Genomic DNA, 14,098 nt, shown 5'->3' with positions numbered 1-14,098 from the left:
TTCTAAAGCCATGACAGAATTTTCTGAAATTTTCCAAGCTGTTTAAAGTCACAGTCAACTGAGTGTATGTAAACTTCTGACCCACTGGAATTGTGATACAGTGAGTTATAAGTGAAATAATCTTTCTGTTAACAATTGTTGGAAAAATTAGTTGTGTCATGCACAAAGTAGATGTCCTAACCGACTTGCCAAAACTATAGTTTGTTAACAAGAAATTTGTGGAGTGGTTGAAAAACGAGTTTTAATGACACCAACCTAAGTATATGTAAACTTCCAACTTCAACTGTATATACATCTGAGTCGGGCCGAGAGCCCTGATCATGACCCCACAGGATCATATAAGTCACGATACTTAATCTGCCTGTGTCAAACCAAATTCAATGCACTTTAAAGGCCCAGCGCAGTCAGAAACATGATTTTTCTGTGTTTTATATATATTTCCACATTATGATAATGCCCTTTTAGTGTAAGAGTTGTTTGAAAAGACCACCTGAAATGTCAGCATATTTTGTTGGGATGTAGTTTTGGCCTGGTGTCATCACCAGGTAATACATTAGTTAATAGACCAATGAGAAAGTCAGTTCCAAAACTCTCTGCCAATAACATCTCATTTTCAGTTTCCCCTCTCCACTCAGACCACTCCCAGACAGTTATAGCAAAATTCTTGCTTTTGAAATTGCTCTTTGCTAAGAAGCTATTTTTGTTTATTTTTACCCTTTTAAATCGGAAACAATCACAGTAAGTAATTTCTTTTAATATTCAGATAAAAATGGCTCCATTGGACCTTTAACTGGCCAAGCTCGTCCTGATTTACCTGTATACACACTGATTGATAAACATAGAAGAAACAATCATAAAAGACAATGTGTGTGTGTCTGTTTGTTTCTGTGTGTGTGTGTGTGTACACTGTCTTCAGTCATCCATGTGTACTTCCTGTTGAAAATGACAGCTTCCTGTACAAGAGGGTACATTGAGCAGAGAGGGTTCAGATGTTCACATGAGCAAGGCCCTCTGTGATTTAAACGGACAAAGTTGCATGCCTCCTAGCTCTCCCCTCTAACCCGTATTGTGTGTCTCTCAATAGTCCTGAGAGGAGTCAGACAGAGAGAAAGTGAGGATGAGGAGGGAGGCTGTTATGACAAACATGTATTTTTACACACACGCCTCGGAATATGTGGACTCGGCTGTGATTGTGTGCTAGAAAATAACTAAGGGGTTCTCTGTGTATTGAGGATTGTCATGACATGGACAGTGATGAGGATGTCATGACATGGACAGTGATGAGGATGTCATGACATGGACAGTGATGAGGATGTCATGACATGGACGGTGATGAGGACGTCACGTGGGTAGTGATGGTTGTTACCTTGGTGAAGTCCACACTGAACCCGGCCTGGCAGAAACCCTGTCCCTCCGGGTCTGGATCATCTGACAAACACAATCACACACCATATCAGATCATTGTTTCAACCCTCCTGTGGTGAGATGTTATTAGTTGAAGTGTTCCACAAAGTCTGACCCTGACCCTCCAAGTAGCTCGAACTTTACCTCTTCACTATTCCATATGTCCAAACTCTATGTGGAAGAAATCAGAGTGCAGGGTGTGTGTGTGTGTGTGTGTGTGTATAAACCTGGCTGATAATTAATCATTCCCCGTGTTCCAGAGGCACCCCGAGGAGAGGTGTAATGAGTCGTAACTCGCACGCACACGCACGCACACGCACACACACACACACACACACACACACACACACACACACACACACACACACACACACACACACTGCTATGTATGTTAGCTGGAGTGCGTAAGCTCGGAGGTCATAAATCCACATTAAAATCTAAACAAGAAGCTCCAGAGAGAAAGGTTGAAACACACACACTGGGTTGGAAAACTATACAGAGACTGAGTGTGTGTGTGGTGTGTGTGTGTGTGTGTGTGTGTGTGTGTGTGTGTGTGTGTGTGTGTGTGTGTGTGTGTGTGTGTGTGTGCGGCATATGTGTGTGTATATATGTGTATGTGTGCTGGGTTTGTACAGTAGTATTGTGCGTCCAACCCCTTGGAACCATCACGTTGATCTCAATAAAACTGTTCAGTAGAGTGGAATGTTTTATGTTTTCCTTTTAAGTTGTTTGATGTCGATGTTGTCGAATCTCACTGTCAACATAAAACAAACCCTTAATTAAATAACCTCCAGAATCACTAAAACACCAGATGTGTGGTGTGTGTGTGTGTGTGTGTGTGTGTGTGTGTGTGTGTGTGTGTGTATGTGTGTGTGTGTGTGTGTGTGTGTTGTGTGTGGTCAGGATGTTTGTGTAGAGAGTCAATGATAAGAGTTGTGCATTAGGTTGGACGGTATTCAGATTTTCATATTGTCATACCTTCCTTCTCTCATACCGGGATTTACGGTATTACCGGCATAGCACACAAGGGGGGGCTAAAAATGCAAGAAAAGCCCATTGGGCCTCTATTAACAGAATGCTAATATAATTTGCACAAATAAATAGCGAAATTACATAGCTAAATGCTAACGAGCGAAAACGAACATAAACTAATTGCAGACAGGCAAATACAGCTCATAAAGTTATACAAGCATAGCAAGTAGCTGCCGAACGTCATTTTCGGTGAGTGTGGACGTTTCCAAGCAAAAGTAAACAAGAGATGTTGTGCAAATGAACAAAGTTGTGATGCGTGCTTTTCTAAAAGAAGAGCAGCATGTGTACACGGAGTGATGGGGAGATGAACGGGGGAGAAAAAAAACATTGGTAGAAGCACAGGGAAAAATGGCAGCTATACAGATAACTCATCCAGAGCTCTTTGACTTCTGGCAGAAAGACATTATTTAGCAGTGATTTGCATACAAGTGTAACGTCATCACCTCATGTGCGCTGCACAACAGAAACTCGCCGACAGATATAGAAAGTTAAGGACTCATCAGTTCGCTTTCTCCCGTGGTGCTATTAACAAACAAACACGTGACTGGCTCAACTGTTCTGGGGAACTACTGTAAGCTTCATCTAAAATATTGTGACAGGTTAAAATGAAGAACGCAATCTGCTTTATCTCCTAAGGTATTGCACATGTTGACTGCAGGTAATAACAAATATTCAAATTAATTGAAAAACTTTTGTTTTGACAGTATTGAAAAACCATCCCGTGGCTTTTTTCAAATACTCCAGTATACGGTATACTGCCCAAGCCTAGTTGTGTGTTCCAGTGGGTGTTTACGAATGGCAACCTGATAGGGACCTTAGCTTCTTATCATGCTTATCAATGGTTTTGACTGTAGCCTGTTAGTGTATTGGCCTCCAGCCACAGACAGTATATCTGAGTACTGAGTATCTAGCCTCTTTTACTACAAGACAATGTTGTCTTGCAATTTTGGTGTGTGTATTAGGGCTAGGAATTGCCAGGGTTTCTCATGATTCTATATGTATTGCGGTTCGCTACTGTGATTTTATTGCAATTTGATGTTCCAAATATATTGCTCACCATACTGTATGTCTGCTGCAGAGAGACAAGGGAAATTTGTTTTAATCAGCCATGGAAATAAAAATGCTGAAACCATGTTAGCTCACTATTTAAAAAGAAGACTGTTGACAAGCTAAAGGATGAAGAATATGAGGATGAGTTTTGACGCAGGTACAGCCAACTAGCTAGCGTGCCTAGCATCAAAAAACATTTTTGGAGTCAAAGTATCAATATAATAGCCTAGACCCCCCCCCCCCCATCACAAGTGCGTATGTGTGTATGTGTTTGTATGTGTGTGTGTGAACTCACTGGTCCTACAGGGTGAGTATTCTGCATAGGACTGAAGTTCTGCACGGCAACATGCAGGTTCCCTCGGGTCCTTCTCACCGTTCACCTTCACAGTACGCCAGTGGTAGAGAGGCACAGGCCTAGACACACAAACGCACACACACACATTACATGTTATATGACTGGTTCAAAGTGTATTAATAGTCATAGCACTGATGGTTTACATCTATGACAAGTTAGGGTTAGACAGAATTCATCCTCACCACCACTTTGCCTTTGTGAGTTCTAACTGAGGCTCCAAACCACTGGTGAGACTTGAACTCCAGAGGCTCCCTGGTGCCATATACACTTAATCATCCTGTTATCTAATAGAGAGAGATGGGGGGAGGGAGGAGGGAAGAGGGGAGAGTTTTATTGTGTGCATCAATCAACCTGGCCCAGCCCTATAAAGGTCTAGTCTCTGTACAACATGGGTCATGCCTGCCTATACACACATGGAAGCCCAATTTGGAAGCTAACTAAAGTAACATGGACATCACAACTTTTTTTTTAATGTGTTTCCATTGAAGTTCTAGAAAATACACCTTGATTCTTAATGTCCATTGTCATGCTGTAAAAGTGCATGACTGTGTGTGTGTGTGTGTGTGTGTGTGTGTGTGTTGTGTGTGGTGGTGTGTGGTGTCTAGCCTGCTCCAGTGCAGATCCTTTCTGTGTTATTGAAGGGCAGCTGGCCTGTTTAGAGAGGACGGAGTCTCTACGCCTCATAAAACACCAGCACCCTACACACACACACTGAAGACTGCAGTTTCTCCCGGCCCATACTTGACGACAAGTAAGAAAGAGATGAGCTAATTATGAAATTTGAGTGAGCCTATCCCCATATGTCTTGTGTCATGTTTTTCATTAGAATGACCTCATGCACACCTGCACACTGTCCTAAGCTTAACCCAGTAAGTGCTTGGTTCTCTTCCCTTGACTGCACCAGGCCAGGCGCACCACAGCCATGCCACTATCGCCATAATGCACCCTCTCTAGTCATATTTGCTTAATTCCTTCAATCTCTCTCTCCTTCCCCCTGTATGGCTCTATGTGTGTGTGTGTTGTGTGTGTGTGTGTGTGTGTGATGTGTGTGTGTGTGTGTGTGTGTGTGTGTGTGTGTGTGTGTGTGTGTGTGTGTGTGTGTGTGTGTTGTGTTGTGTGTGTGTGTGTGTTGTATGATATATTGTGGGTGTGTGTGTCTCCATGTCGCTGGTTTGTTACATGTATTAATGAGGCTACAGTAACCTTAGCCATATCCACACATAATGCATGCCACATCACCGACAGCACACAGCACACACACACACGACACACACACACACACACCACACACACACAACACACACACACACACACACACACACACACACACACCACACACACACACACACACACACACCAACACACACACACACACACAACACACAACACACACTTACACATATTTGAAGATCTAATAAAGCAGACATCCCCTCTTCCCCCTCTATCCCCTCCAGTCTCACAGTCTCAGAGGGAAAAATGAATTCCCATTGTGCTCACAGTTTAACCCCTAGCCGCTGACCGCATCTTACACACTCACACTTTACCCTCCCCCAGGATAATTGAGAGAGAGAGAGAGAGAGAGAGAGAGAGAGAGAGAGAGAGAGAGAGAGAGAGAGAGAGAGAGAGAGAGAGAGAGAACAGTAGAGGAGTTTATCATCTCTATGAAATGGATTGCCCATCCTATCAGAATAGACCAGTTAGTGCAACAGCGAGTAGTTTTTCAGTAAAGAAACAGAGTGACAGGATCAGAATTCTAGAACACCAGACAGACAGATGCATTCAGCCACCACCACCAACATATCTTTCTCATAGAAATTAATAGTAGTTATTTTCTATGGCCCTCTTCATACACACTCCAGCTGACAAAGACCATATGGATCATCACACACACACACTTAGTTGGTGAGGGCGCTCTCTTGTGTTCTGTATTTGTCCGGATGTATGTAAGTGCATCGGGTGAAATTCACTCTTAACAGGAACACAAAACACACATGTACAGTTCTTCTGTGCTCCTGAAACTGAAGCCAACCACAATGGGCAGGAGTTAACCCCTTCATACTCACTCATGAACTTTGTGAAGAGACAAAACTAAACACACACACACACACACACACACAACACACACACACACACACACACACACACACACACACACACACACACACACACACACACACAGCATGGTGTAACTCACTTGGCGTTGTCGAAGGTATCTGTGTACAGCTGTAGGGTTGCTTGGTGGGTCAGGGTTTTGGGGATAGGGACAGTAGTAGACAGCTCCTCCCTCTATTGATGCCTGGCTGGGATGTTTGGCCTTGGGCGCTCCACCAACACACTCAACATCGCGAGGGACACAGTCATGACAGATATAATCCCACCAACTGAATGTTCACACACAAAACTTAGAGGAAAGAAGATCGGTCTTTAACACACTAGAGACACACACACTCTGAGAGACAGAGACACACACACTCTGAGAGACAGAGAGCACACACACTCTGGAGAGAACAGAGACACACACACTCTGAGAACAGACACGACAGCAGCTTGAGAGACAGAGGGACACACACATCGTCTGAAGAGAGAGTGGGGAGGAGAGGAGGGGAGAAGACCGAGAGAGAGAGAGAGAGAGAGAGAGAGAGAGAGAGAGAGAGAGAGTGAGAGTATTAAACATATTCATTGGGAAAGACACATTAATATTTTAGTTATTTAGCGGAAGCTCTTATCCAGTGCATAAAACTAAGGAGCTGAAACAACAAGAAACATGATAGGAGCATCTTGGTAATAAAACTGTCCTCAGTTCCTTTACAAATCCCAGCGCTCATCACAGAGTCAGCACAGAAAGCACAAGTACAGTAGGCTACTAGCATTATGACATATTGTTTCCTGCAGTCTTGGTGGGCTTGGGAAACTCACAACAGCCTACTATTCTGAGACATTTGTTACTGTATTTGTGTTCACTTGCAAGACGAATTTCCTGTTGAAATAATGATATTCTATTCTACTATTTTATTAGGAGAGTGAACCCATCTCTCTGTTCGGACATGTTTTTTCTGGGAATCCAGACTTAATTCATATTAACCCAACACGAACCCAACACGAACCCGCAGACCTATGTAGCCTGTTCGAAATTGAAATTAATAACATAAAAAATGCAATGTTTTAAACTGAGAGTTGTGGTCTCGGACTGTTGTCACTCACGTGCTGCTTTCGGGGGTCGGTCGGTAGAAGTCCACGGAGTAACCAAAGTAGCTCCCCTCTGGTCCTCGGTACACCGCAGGGCGCTCCGCATGCAGGTTGAAGCCTGAGACAACCGAAAGGACAAGCCATAGCACCGACACCACGCGACACAACATCCCACCAAATGCACACATCCTATAGGCACACATTAACACCTTCCCCGCAGCCAGACCAGTAGTCTATCACACCGCTCGAATCCGTTAGCAAGGAGAGAGATGCTAGGCGAAATGGAGGGAGAGAGATGTTTCTGTCCAGCCAGGTGAGTTATCCCAAGTTGTGCATGCCCGTGCGTTCTGCTCTTGCCGCTGTCTCCCACACTAGGCACTCACACAGACTCTCCGCTGGGTCAGATCTCTTGATGCTCTCACCCACACACACACACACACACACACTCTAAACTCCTCTGCAGCCTGCAGCCAGACTCTCCCGTCGCTGCGGCAGCGCGCTTCTATTCTGTGCACGCCCCCGTTGCACAACACTTCGACCCACTTCAAGACCGTACCCAGACCACATCAGAACGCGCGCCAAGTGGCTGCATCATAAAGCTATCGTTTTATATGGAGGGAAAAAGCAATTTTCGCCATTCGTAGGTTTTGATCGAGAAGCAATAATACTATAAAGTGGATGTATTAATGATCTCTCTCTCTTTCTCGCTCGCTCACTCACACGCACGCACAATAGCCCTATAATATGACACGACCTCAGTCAGCGTGGTGATACTGATTTAAGCCTGATATTACAGATCTCGGGTTTCGCGGTGTTTTATTATTAAACCGTTTATTCTGACCGCGCCGGTTTAATTAGGTGCGTTTCCTTCCATTAAAGAATAATCACCGGTAATTATCTTGCGTAATTATTACTGAGATCTAAAGTTAAACACGCCAGCCTGCGGACTAAAACTAAAGACAGGTTTGTGGGTGTGTGTCTAAATGTGTTTGTGTGTGTAGGCCTATGTGTGTGTGTGTGTGTGATGGGTTTTCACGGCACGCGTTACCATTCCCCTGTCCTGCAGTCCTCTCCCAAAAGTGAAGCTATAAATACATTCGTAGCCTATTCTGATCCAGACACAACTTGTGTGTGTGTTGTAGACATCTTGCCTGCATAGCCTACATCCTGTACAGTAGATCTGAGGTGTCGTCTTATCAAAGCAGACCATACCACTACGCCCACATCACTCCTCCAGTGTGTGTGTGTGTGTGTGTGTGTGTGTTCCTGCGTTAACTCAGTCTGCTCCTAATCAGCATCAGGAGTTTTAATTAAATTGAAACTTCAGAGTGTTTCATTGTCGTCAAGAGACTGAAAGTCTCATAAAGTCATAGTGAGCTGTAAAACTGTGACTGCAGTGGAGTACTGCTCTTTCTCAGCTGTTATGAGGAACATATTAAAAGAGATGCTTTATGTCCATTTGTGTTAGAGAAACATGACTCATGTGGACCACATTGCCCAAACATCTGATCTGCAATGACCTTAGTAACAATTTATTTAGCTGTTGACCAAAATGAAGTACTCAGGCTGAAACGTATGTGTTTCTATGTTAGTGTGTGCGTGTGTAGAGTTAGGATGTTACTGCAAACCACTTCATATTTTCCGACAAGTGATATGAACCAGGTGGGGTTGTGTATGTTGTGTGTGTCAGAGTGTGCGTGTTACATATCTAAGGCTGCATGGTGATGAGAGGGAGTCACAGTGAGCAACCTTGACCTACCAGATGGAGAATTCAGACAAATTTCCCCAACTCTCCTTAACCCCTCCCCTCGCATGCCCTCTTCCTTCTTTACCCCTCCCTCTCTTTCCCTCTGCTGTTCTCAATCTCTTTCCTTATGTCTCTCTGCACTCCTCTTGCCGTCCGTACCTCTCTCTCCGTTTTTTTTTTTTGTCCATTAAAATAACATAAATTTGATCAGAAATACAGTGTTGAACTCCAGAGACAGATGGAACCATAGTGGCTCATTACATTACAGACCAGCATATGGTCTCACACACGCACATGGTGACCAACAACAGACAGACACAAACAGAATTACAATGCCTGTGTACCTGCCATTCTCATAGAGCACATATGCTAACAGTGTGAGCATGTTTCTGCTTGCTGTGTGCAGGCATTTAGAGGTGAAGGACAGTTTATCTCAGCGTACACACACACGTGAACAGCACTCTTAAAACTGCCCTTTTGAACAATGTTGATAGGTGGACTGCTCTTTCTCAACTGCTTTCGTGTAAATCCAAGATGAACAGAATGAAAAAGAGACTTCAGACATTCAACAGGATTTCAGTTCTTAGAAACTTCATTACCTGTCGAGGACACACATGCGCGTGCGTGTACACACACACAGAGGACTAGAACAAGAGTAGTGCGCCTCTCTTTGGTGTGCCGCATGCCTGTGTTATGATGGTCCCTCACCAGGTAAAAGCATTCTAATTTGTTTTAGTTTCAGTGTGCACTCAATAGTTCAACCATCTGTTATTGTTTTCTCCTCTCTCTCCCAGTCTCATCCAACAAACACAGAGATATCCCCTTTCCAATAACACACATACACCATACTGAGACACATGTATGCACATACAGTGGGGAGAACAAGTATTTGATACACTGCCGATTTTGCAGGTTTTCCTACTTACAACGCATGTAGAGGTCTGTAATTTTTATCATAGGTACACTTCAACTGTGAGAGACGGAATCTAAAACAAAAATCCAGAAAATCACAATTGTATAATTTTAAGTAATTAATTTGCATTTTATTGCATGACATAAGTTATTTGATACATCAGAAAAGCAGATCTTAATATTTGGTACAGAAACCTCTGTTTGCAAATACACAGATCAAACGTTTCCTGTAGTTCTTGACCAGGTTTGCACACACTGCAGTAGGGATTTTGGCCCACTCCTCCATACAGAACCTTCTCCAGATCCTTCAGGTTTCGGTGCTGGCGCTGGGCAATACGGACTTTCAGCTCCCTCCAAAGATTTTCTATTGGGTTCAGGTCTGGAGACTGGCTAGGCCACTCCAGGACCTTGAGATGTTTCTTACGGAGGCCACTCCTAGTTGCCCTGGCTGTGTGTTTCGGTTGTTGTCATGCTGGAAGACCCAGCCACGACCCATCTTCCAATGTTCTTACTGAGGGAAGGAGGTTGTTGGCCAAGATCTCGCGATACATGGCCCCATCCATCCTCCCTCAATACGGTGCAGTCGTCCTGTCCCCTTTGCAGAAAAGCATCCCCAAAAGAATGATGTTTCCACCTCCATGCTTCACGGTTGGGATGGTGTTCTTGGGGTTGTACTCATCCTTCTTCTTCCTCCAAACACGCGAGTGGAGTTTAGACCAAAAGCTCTATTTTGTCTCATCAGACCACATGACCTTCTCCCATTCCTCCTCTGGATCATCTAGATGGTCATTGGCAAACTTCAGACGGGCCTGGACATGCGCTGGCTTGAGCAGGGGTCCTTGCGTGCACTGCAGGATTTTAATCCATGACGGCGTAGTGTGTTACTAATGGTTTTCTTGAGACTGTGGTCCCAGCTCTCTTCAGGTCATTGAGCGGTCCTGCCATGTAGTTCTGGGCTGATCCCTCACCTTCCTCATGATCATTGATGCCCCACGAGGTGAGATCTTGCATGGAGCACCAGACCGAGGGTGATTGACCGTCAGCTTGAACTTCTTCCATTTTCTAATAATTGCGCCAACAGTTGTTCCTTCTCACCAAGCTGCTTGCCTATTGTCTGTAGCCATCCAGCCTTGTGCAGGTCACAATTTTATCCCTGATTCCTTACACAGCTCTCTGGTCTTTGCCATTGTGGAGAGGTTGGCGTCTGTTTGATTGAGTGTGTGGACAGGTGTCTTTTAATACGGTAACGAGTTCAAACAGGTGCAGTTAATAGAGGTAATGAGTGGAAGAACAGGAGGGCTTCTTAAAGAAAAACTAACAGGTCTGTGAGAGCCGGAATTCTTACTGGTTGGTAGGTGATCAAATACTTATGTCATGCAATAAAATGCAAATTAATTACTTAAAAATTATACAATGTGATTTTCTGGATTTTTGTTTTAGATTCCGTCTCTCACAGTTGAAGTGTACCTATGATAAAAATTACAGACCTCTACATGCTTTGTAAGTAGGAAAACTTGCAAAATCGGCAGTGTATCAAATACTTGTTCTCCCCACTGTACATACAGGCCATGTTCGAGAGCATTCTGTCCAAATCCATGATGAATTGTAGGTAAATTTTGACTGACTGATCTACAAACAATAATGAGTAGTTATTTATGCAAGTAGACGGATGGTTAGGCGAGACTATGATGCAAGGTGATGTGTAGATTAATCAGTCGGCAATCGCCGGAAACGTCGAACAAGCCCACACACGAGAAGTGAAGAAAAAAATGGTTTATTCGTTTGGGGGGGGTGTGTGACAATAAATACCATATCACTTCCTGTGTTGGTGTGAAGAGAGAAGTTGCGCAACGTGTAAAACCAGCCAAAGGTTCTACTTCCAGGTCAAACAACTAAACAGGAGGAATGTCTCTGCTGTGATTGGTCCCTTTATGCTGTAAACACCAGGGTGTGTGTGCGCGTAATCTCCTGTGAAAACCATTGAGGCTACTTTCCCAGCCCCAGATTTAGGCTGCTCCCGGACTATTTCAATGGAGATAATGCAGTAACCTAATCTGGGTCAGGGATACCCTGCCTCAGTATTAAGAGGTCAAACTAACTCAGCTGTAGTTAGAATAGGAGTGTGTGTGTGTGCGCACGCATATGTGTCTTGCGGAAAGCTTTGGTTGTTTATCTCTTTAACAGTCAGAAAGCTGGGTGTTACAGAAGCATAGTTCCAGTCAGTCAGTTACAGGTTTACATCCAACGAGGTCAGCTGTTTCCTTTATATGTAGTTCTTATTAAGTACATATATCCCAGAGTATAAAACAGTCATCTACAGGGTGACAATAATAATTCATTCAGCTTTTTACAACAAACCAAAAACATCCTGTGACTTCATTTAGTCATGTAAAACACAACAGCATTAACAGTAAACAAGTGTGTCTGTATGTCAAGTGTGTGTGTAGTGGCATATATGTTCTGTGTGTTTTTGTCCTGCCCAGGACAGTGAGCAAATTTCTCTGTGTGAGTGTGTGCAGCAATGTACATGTACTGTGTGTCTCAGTCTTTGTGGCCTTCCTTCCTGTGGAGATCAGTCAGTCCTCTACCACCCTAGCAGTGAGTTAGTTAAGTGAAGGGGAGCGTTCAGTATTCCACAGCAGTTCTATGTAGGGCCACTTGGTCTGGAGGCAGCGCTTCACTGGAGTGTCATCTGTCCTCACCATGGGGTCCTCAAAGCCCAGGACCAGGGCTGTACCCTGCACATACTCCACCTGACAAAGAGAGACAACACACACCAACACCTTACATTATCATAGTGGTGTGACAGTTTCAGGCTGTTTTAGAGGTGTGTGTGTATATCTTACCCTCTCGTTGTGGTTGGACTGTTTCAGGCCATTGTAGTGGTAGACAGGGAAGGAGTCTGGGATTCCAGTATCCTGAAAACACAATATACACCAGTTAACAATCATGGAGTCATCTCTGGGATGCGTGTCGAAAACTCTGCTCTGGAAGGTGTGTGTATGGGAACCCACAGACAATTCAGCATACTTTAGCCTGAAACACTATACATAACCCCAAACCCACATAAGTGTGTGTGTGTGTGTGTGCGCGTGCATACATGCATTTGTGAAACCCTAACCCCAATCCCACAGAACAGCCTATATTAGAAACCAGTCAATAACGACACAGGCCCAAACACTTTTTTGGGACGTTCCAGAATGCTAATAGACTGTGTGAGTGTGTTTATGTGAAACCATAACCTCAGTCTGTGTGTGTGTGCGTGTGCGTGTGCGTCTCCAGTTGGCTAATGGCAGTATAATTTCTTTGTGGCCGAGGGCCATTCCTCTGGTGAGTCCCCGAAGCCCTGATCACTTTAACACACTTCCCGCTCCTCTCTCTCTCTCTGTCCCCACATCCCTCTCCCCACCTTTCTTTCTCTTTGCCTCTCGCTCTCCCACTCTTCAGCCATGCTTCCCTGCCACAGAGTCCCTGTCTGAACAGGGGTTTGTGTAAATATATATTTAAATATTTTGGTCACCAGTGCATTGCTGTAAAAGATTTGACTCAACAAATTTATATCTATCGTCAGCCACAAACCACTAACAAAACAGAAGCGCTCATGTACGTACACGCATACAGCAAAGATATTCTTGTTTAAAAATCGGTCTTCTCAGCATGTTTTATGGATATTGCTGCAGCTTTGAAGTATCTCAGCTCCTCTTCAGTTACCTGATCAGGGAAGAACTCCAGGAGGAACGGAGCCAGCAGCACGATCCCCAAGCCCTCTGGATCCAACTTACTCTTCATCAGACTCACACTGGACGGAGCGAGGGAGGAAGAGAAAGAGGGAGGAAGAGAAAGAGGGAGGAAGAGTGGAAAGAGTTAAGTTTGTCAGACATTTCAACATTGTCTTATAGTCTAAGTACAGCAATGAGACATGCCTCCAATTCTTCAGAAAACCTAAATCGGCCCCGTTTTAAAGCAATGATAAAACTTGTGTCCGACGGAGGGAGAGAAGGAGGAGAGAAAGGGGGTAGTAAGAAGGGACATTGGGAGAGAGCTAGTGGAAGGTGAGGGTGGAGGGTGAGGTGAGGAAGGAGTGGTGAGGGAAGGTGAGGGGTGGAAGTGAAGAGGGAGGGGTGGAAGTGAAGAGGGAGGGGTGCAGGTGAGGGGCGAACGGGTGCAGGTGAGGAGGGAGGCCGAAAGGGTGGAGAAGGGAGGGGTAGAGGTGAGGAGCAAGGGTGGAGCTGAGGAGGGAGGGGGTGAGGAGAGAGGTGGTGGTAGTGTGAAGGGCTGTCTGAGGTATAAATGTGTCATGTTCTGTGTAAAAGATTTGGTGTAAGAAAGCGAACACTGGAGAAATGTACGGTAACCTCGTCTGATGAGGAGTTCTGGTGTGTGTGTGTGTGTGTGTGTGTGTGCGATACTAA

The 14,098-nt window shown here is 44.5% G+C and overlaps 2 protein-coding genes across 3 annotated transcripts in view; both read right to left on the bottom strand.

Moving 5' to 3' along the window:
- The window catches only part of itga8 (integrin, alpha 8), a 76,243-nt gene extending 68,419 nt beyond the window's left edge, over nt 1–7,824 (bottom strand). Inside the window, exons 1-4 of the mRNA XM_070443808.1 lie at nt 7,043–7,824; nt 6,019–6,222; nt 3,782–3,900; nt 1,367–1,428 (exon numbers count right to left, since the gene is read on the bottom strand). Of these exons, the coding sequence (XP_070299909.1) occupies nt 1,367–1,428; nt 3,782–3,900; nt 6,019–6,222; nt 7,043–7,230 (573 nt within the window). The 5' untranslated portion in view covers nt 7,231–7,824. The remainder of the gene's footprint in view (nt 1–1,366; nt 1,429–3,781; nt 3,901–6,018; nt 6,223–7,042) is intronic.
- Nucleotides 7,825–11,444: 3,620 nt separating this feature from the next.
- Nucleotides 11,445–14,098, bottom strand: part of LOC111964980 (ubiquitin carboxyl-terminal hydrolase MINDY-3-like) — a 48,026-nt gene continuing 45,372 nt past the window's right edge. The window contains exons 13-16 of one of the 2 annotated variants that reach the window (XM_023988886.2): nt 13,398–13,485; nt 13,096–13,161; nt 12,533–12,604; nt 11,445–12,439 (exon numbers count right to left, since the gene is read on the bottom strand). In XM_023988886.2, the coding sequence (XP_023844654.1) occupies nt 12,290–12,439; nt 12,533–12,604; nt 13,096–13,161; nt 13,398–13,485 (376 nt within the window). In that variant the 3' untranslated portion in view covers nt 11,445–12,289. The remainder of the gene's footprint in view (nt 12,440–12,532; nt 12,605–13,095; nt 13,162–13,397; nt 13,486–14,098) is intronic. The other variant, XM_023988887.2, reaches the window with a different exon arrangement.

The sequence above is a fragment of the Salvelinus sp. IW2-2015 genome, linkage group LG6.1 (assembly GCF_002910315.2).
Source record: "Salvelinus sp. IW2-2015 linkage group LG6.1, ASM291031v2, whole genome shotgun sequence".
In the NCBI taxonomy this organism is placed as follows: Eukaryota; Metazoa; Chordata; class Actinopteri; order Salmoniformes; family Salmonidae; genus Salvelinus; species Salvelinus sp. IW2-2015.
This window is presented reverse-complemented; position numbering and strand designations above follow the sequence as displayed.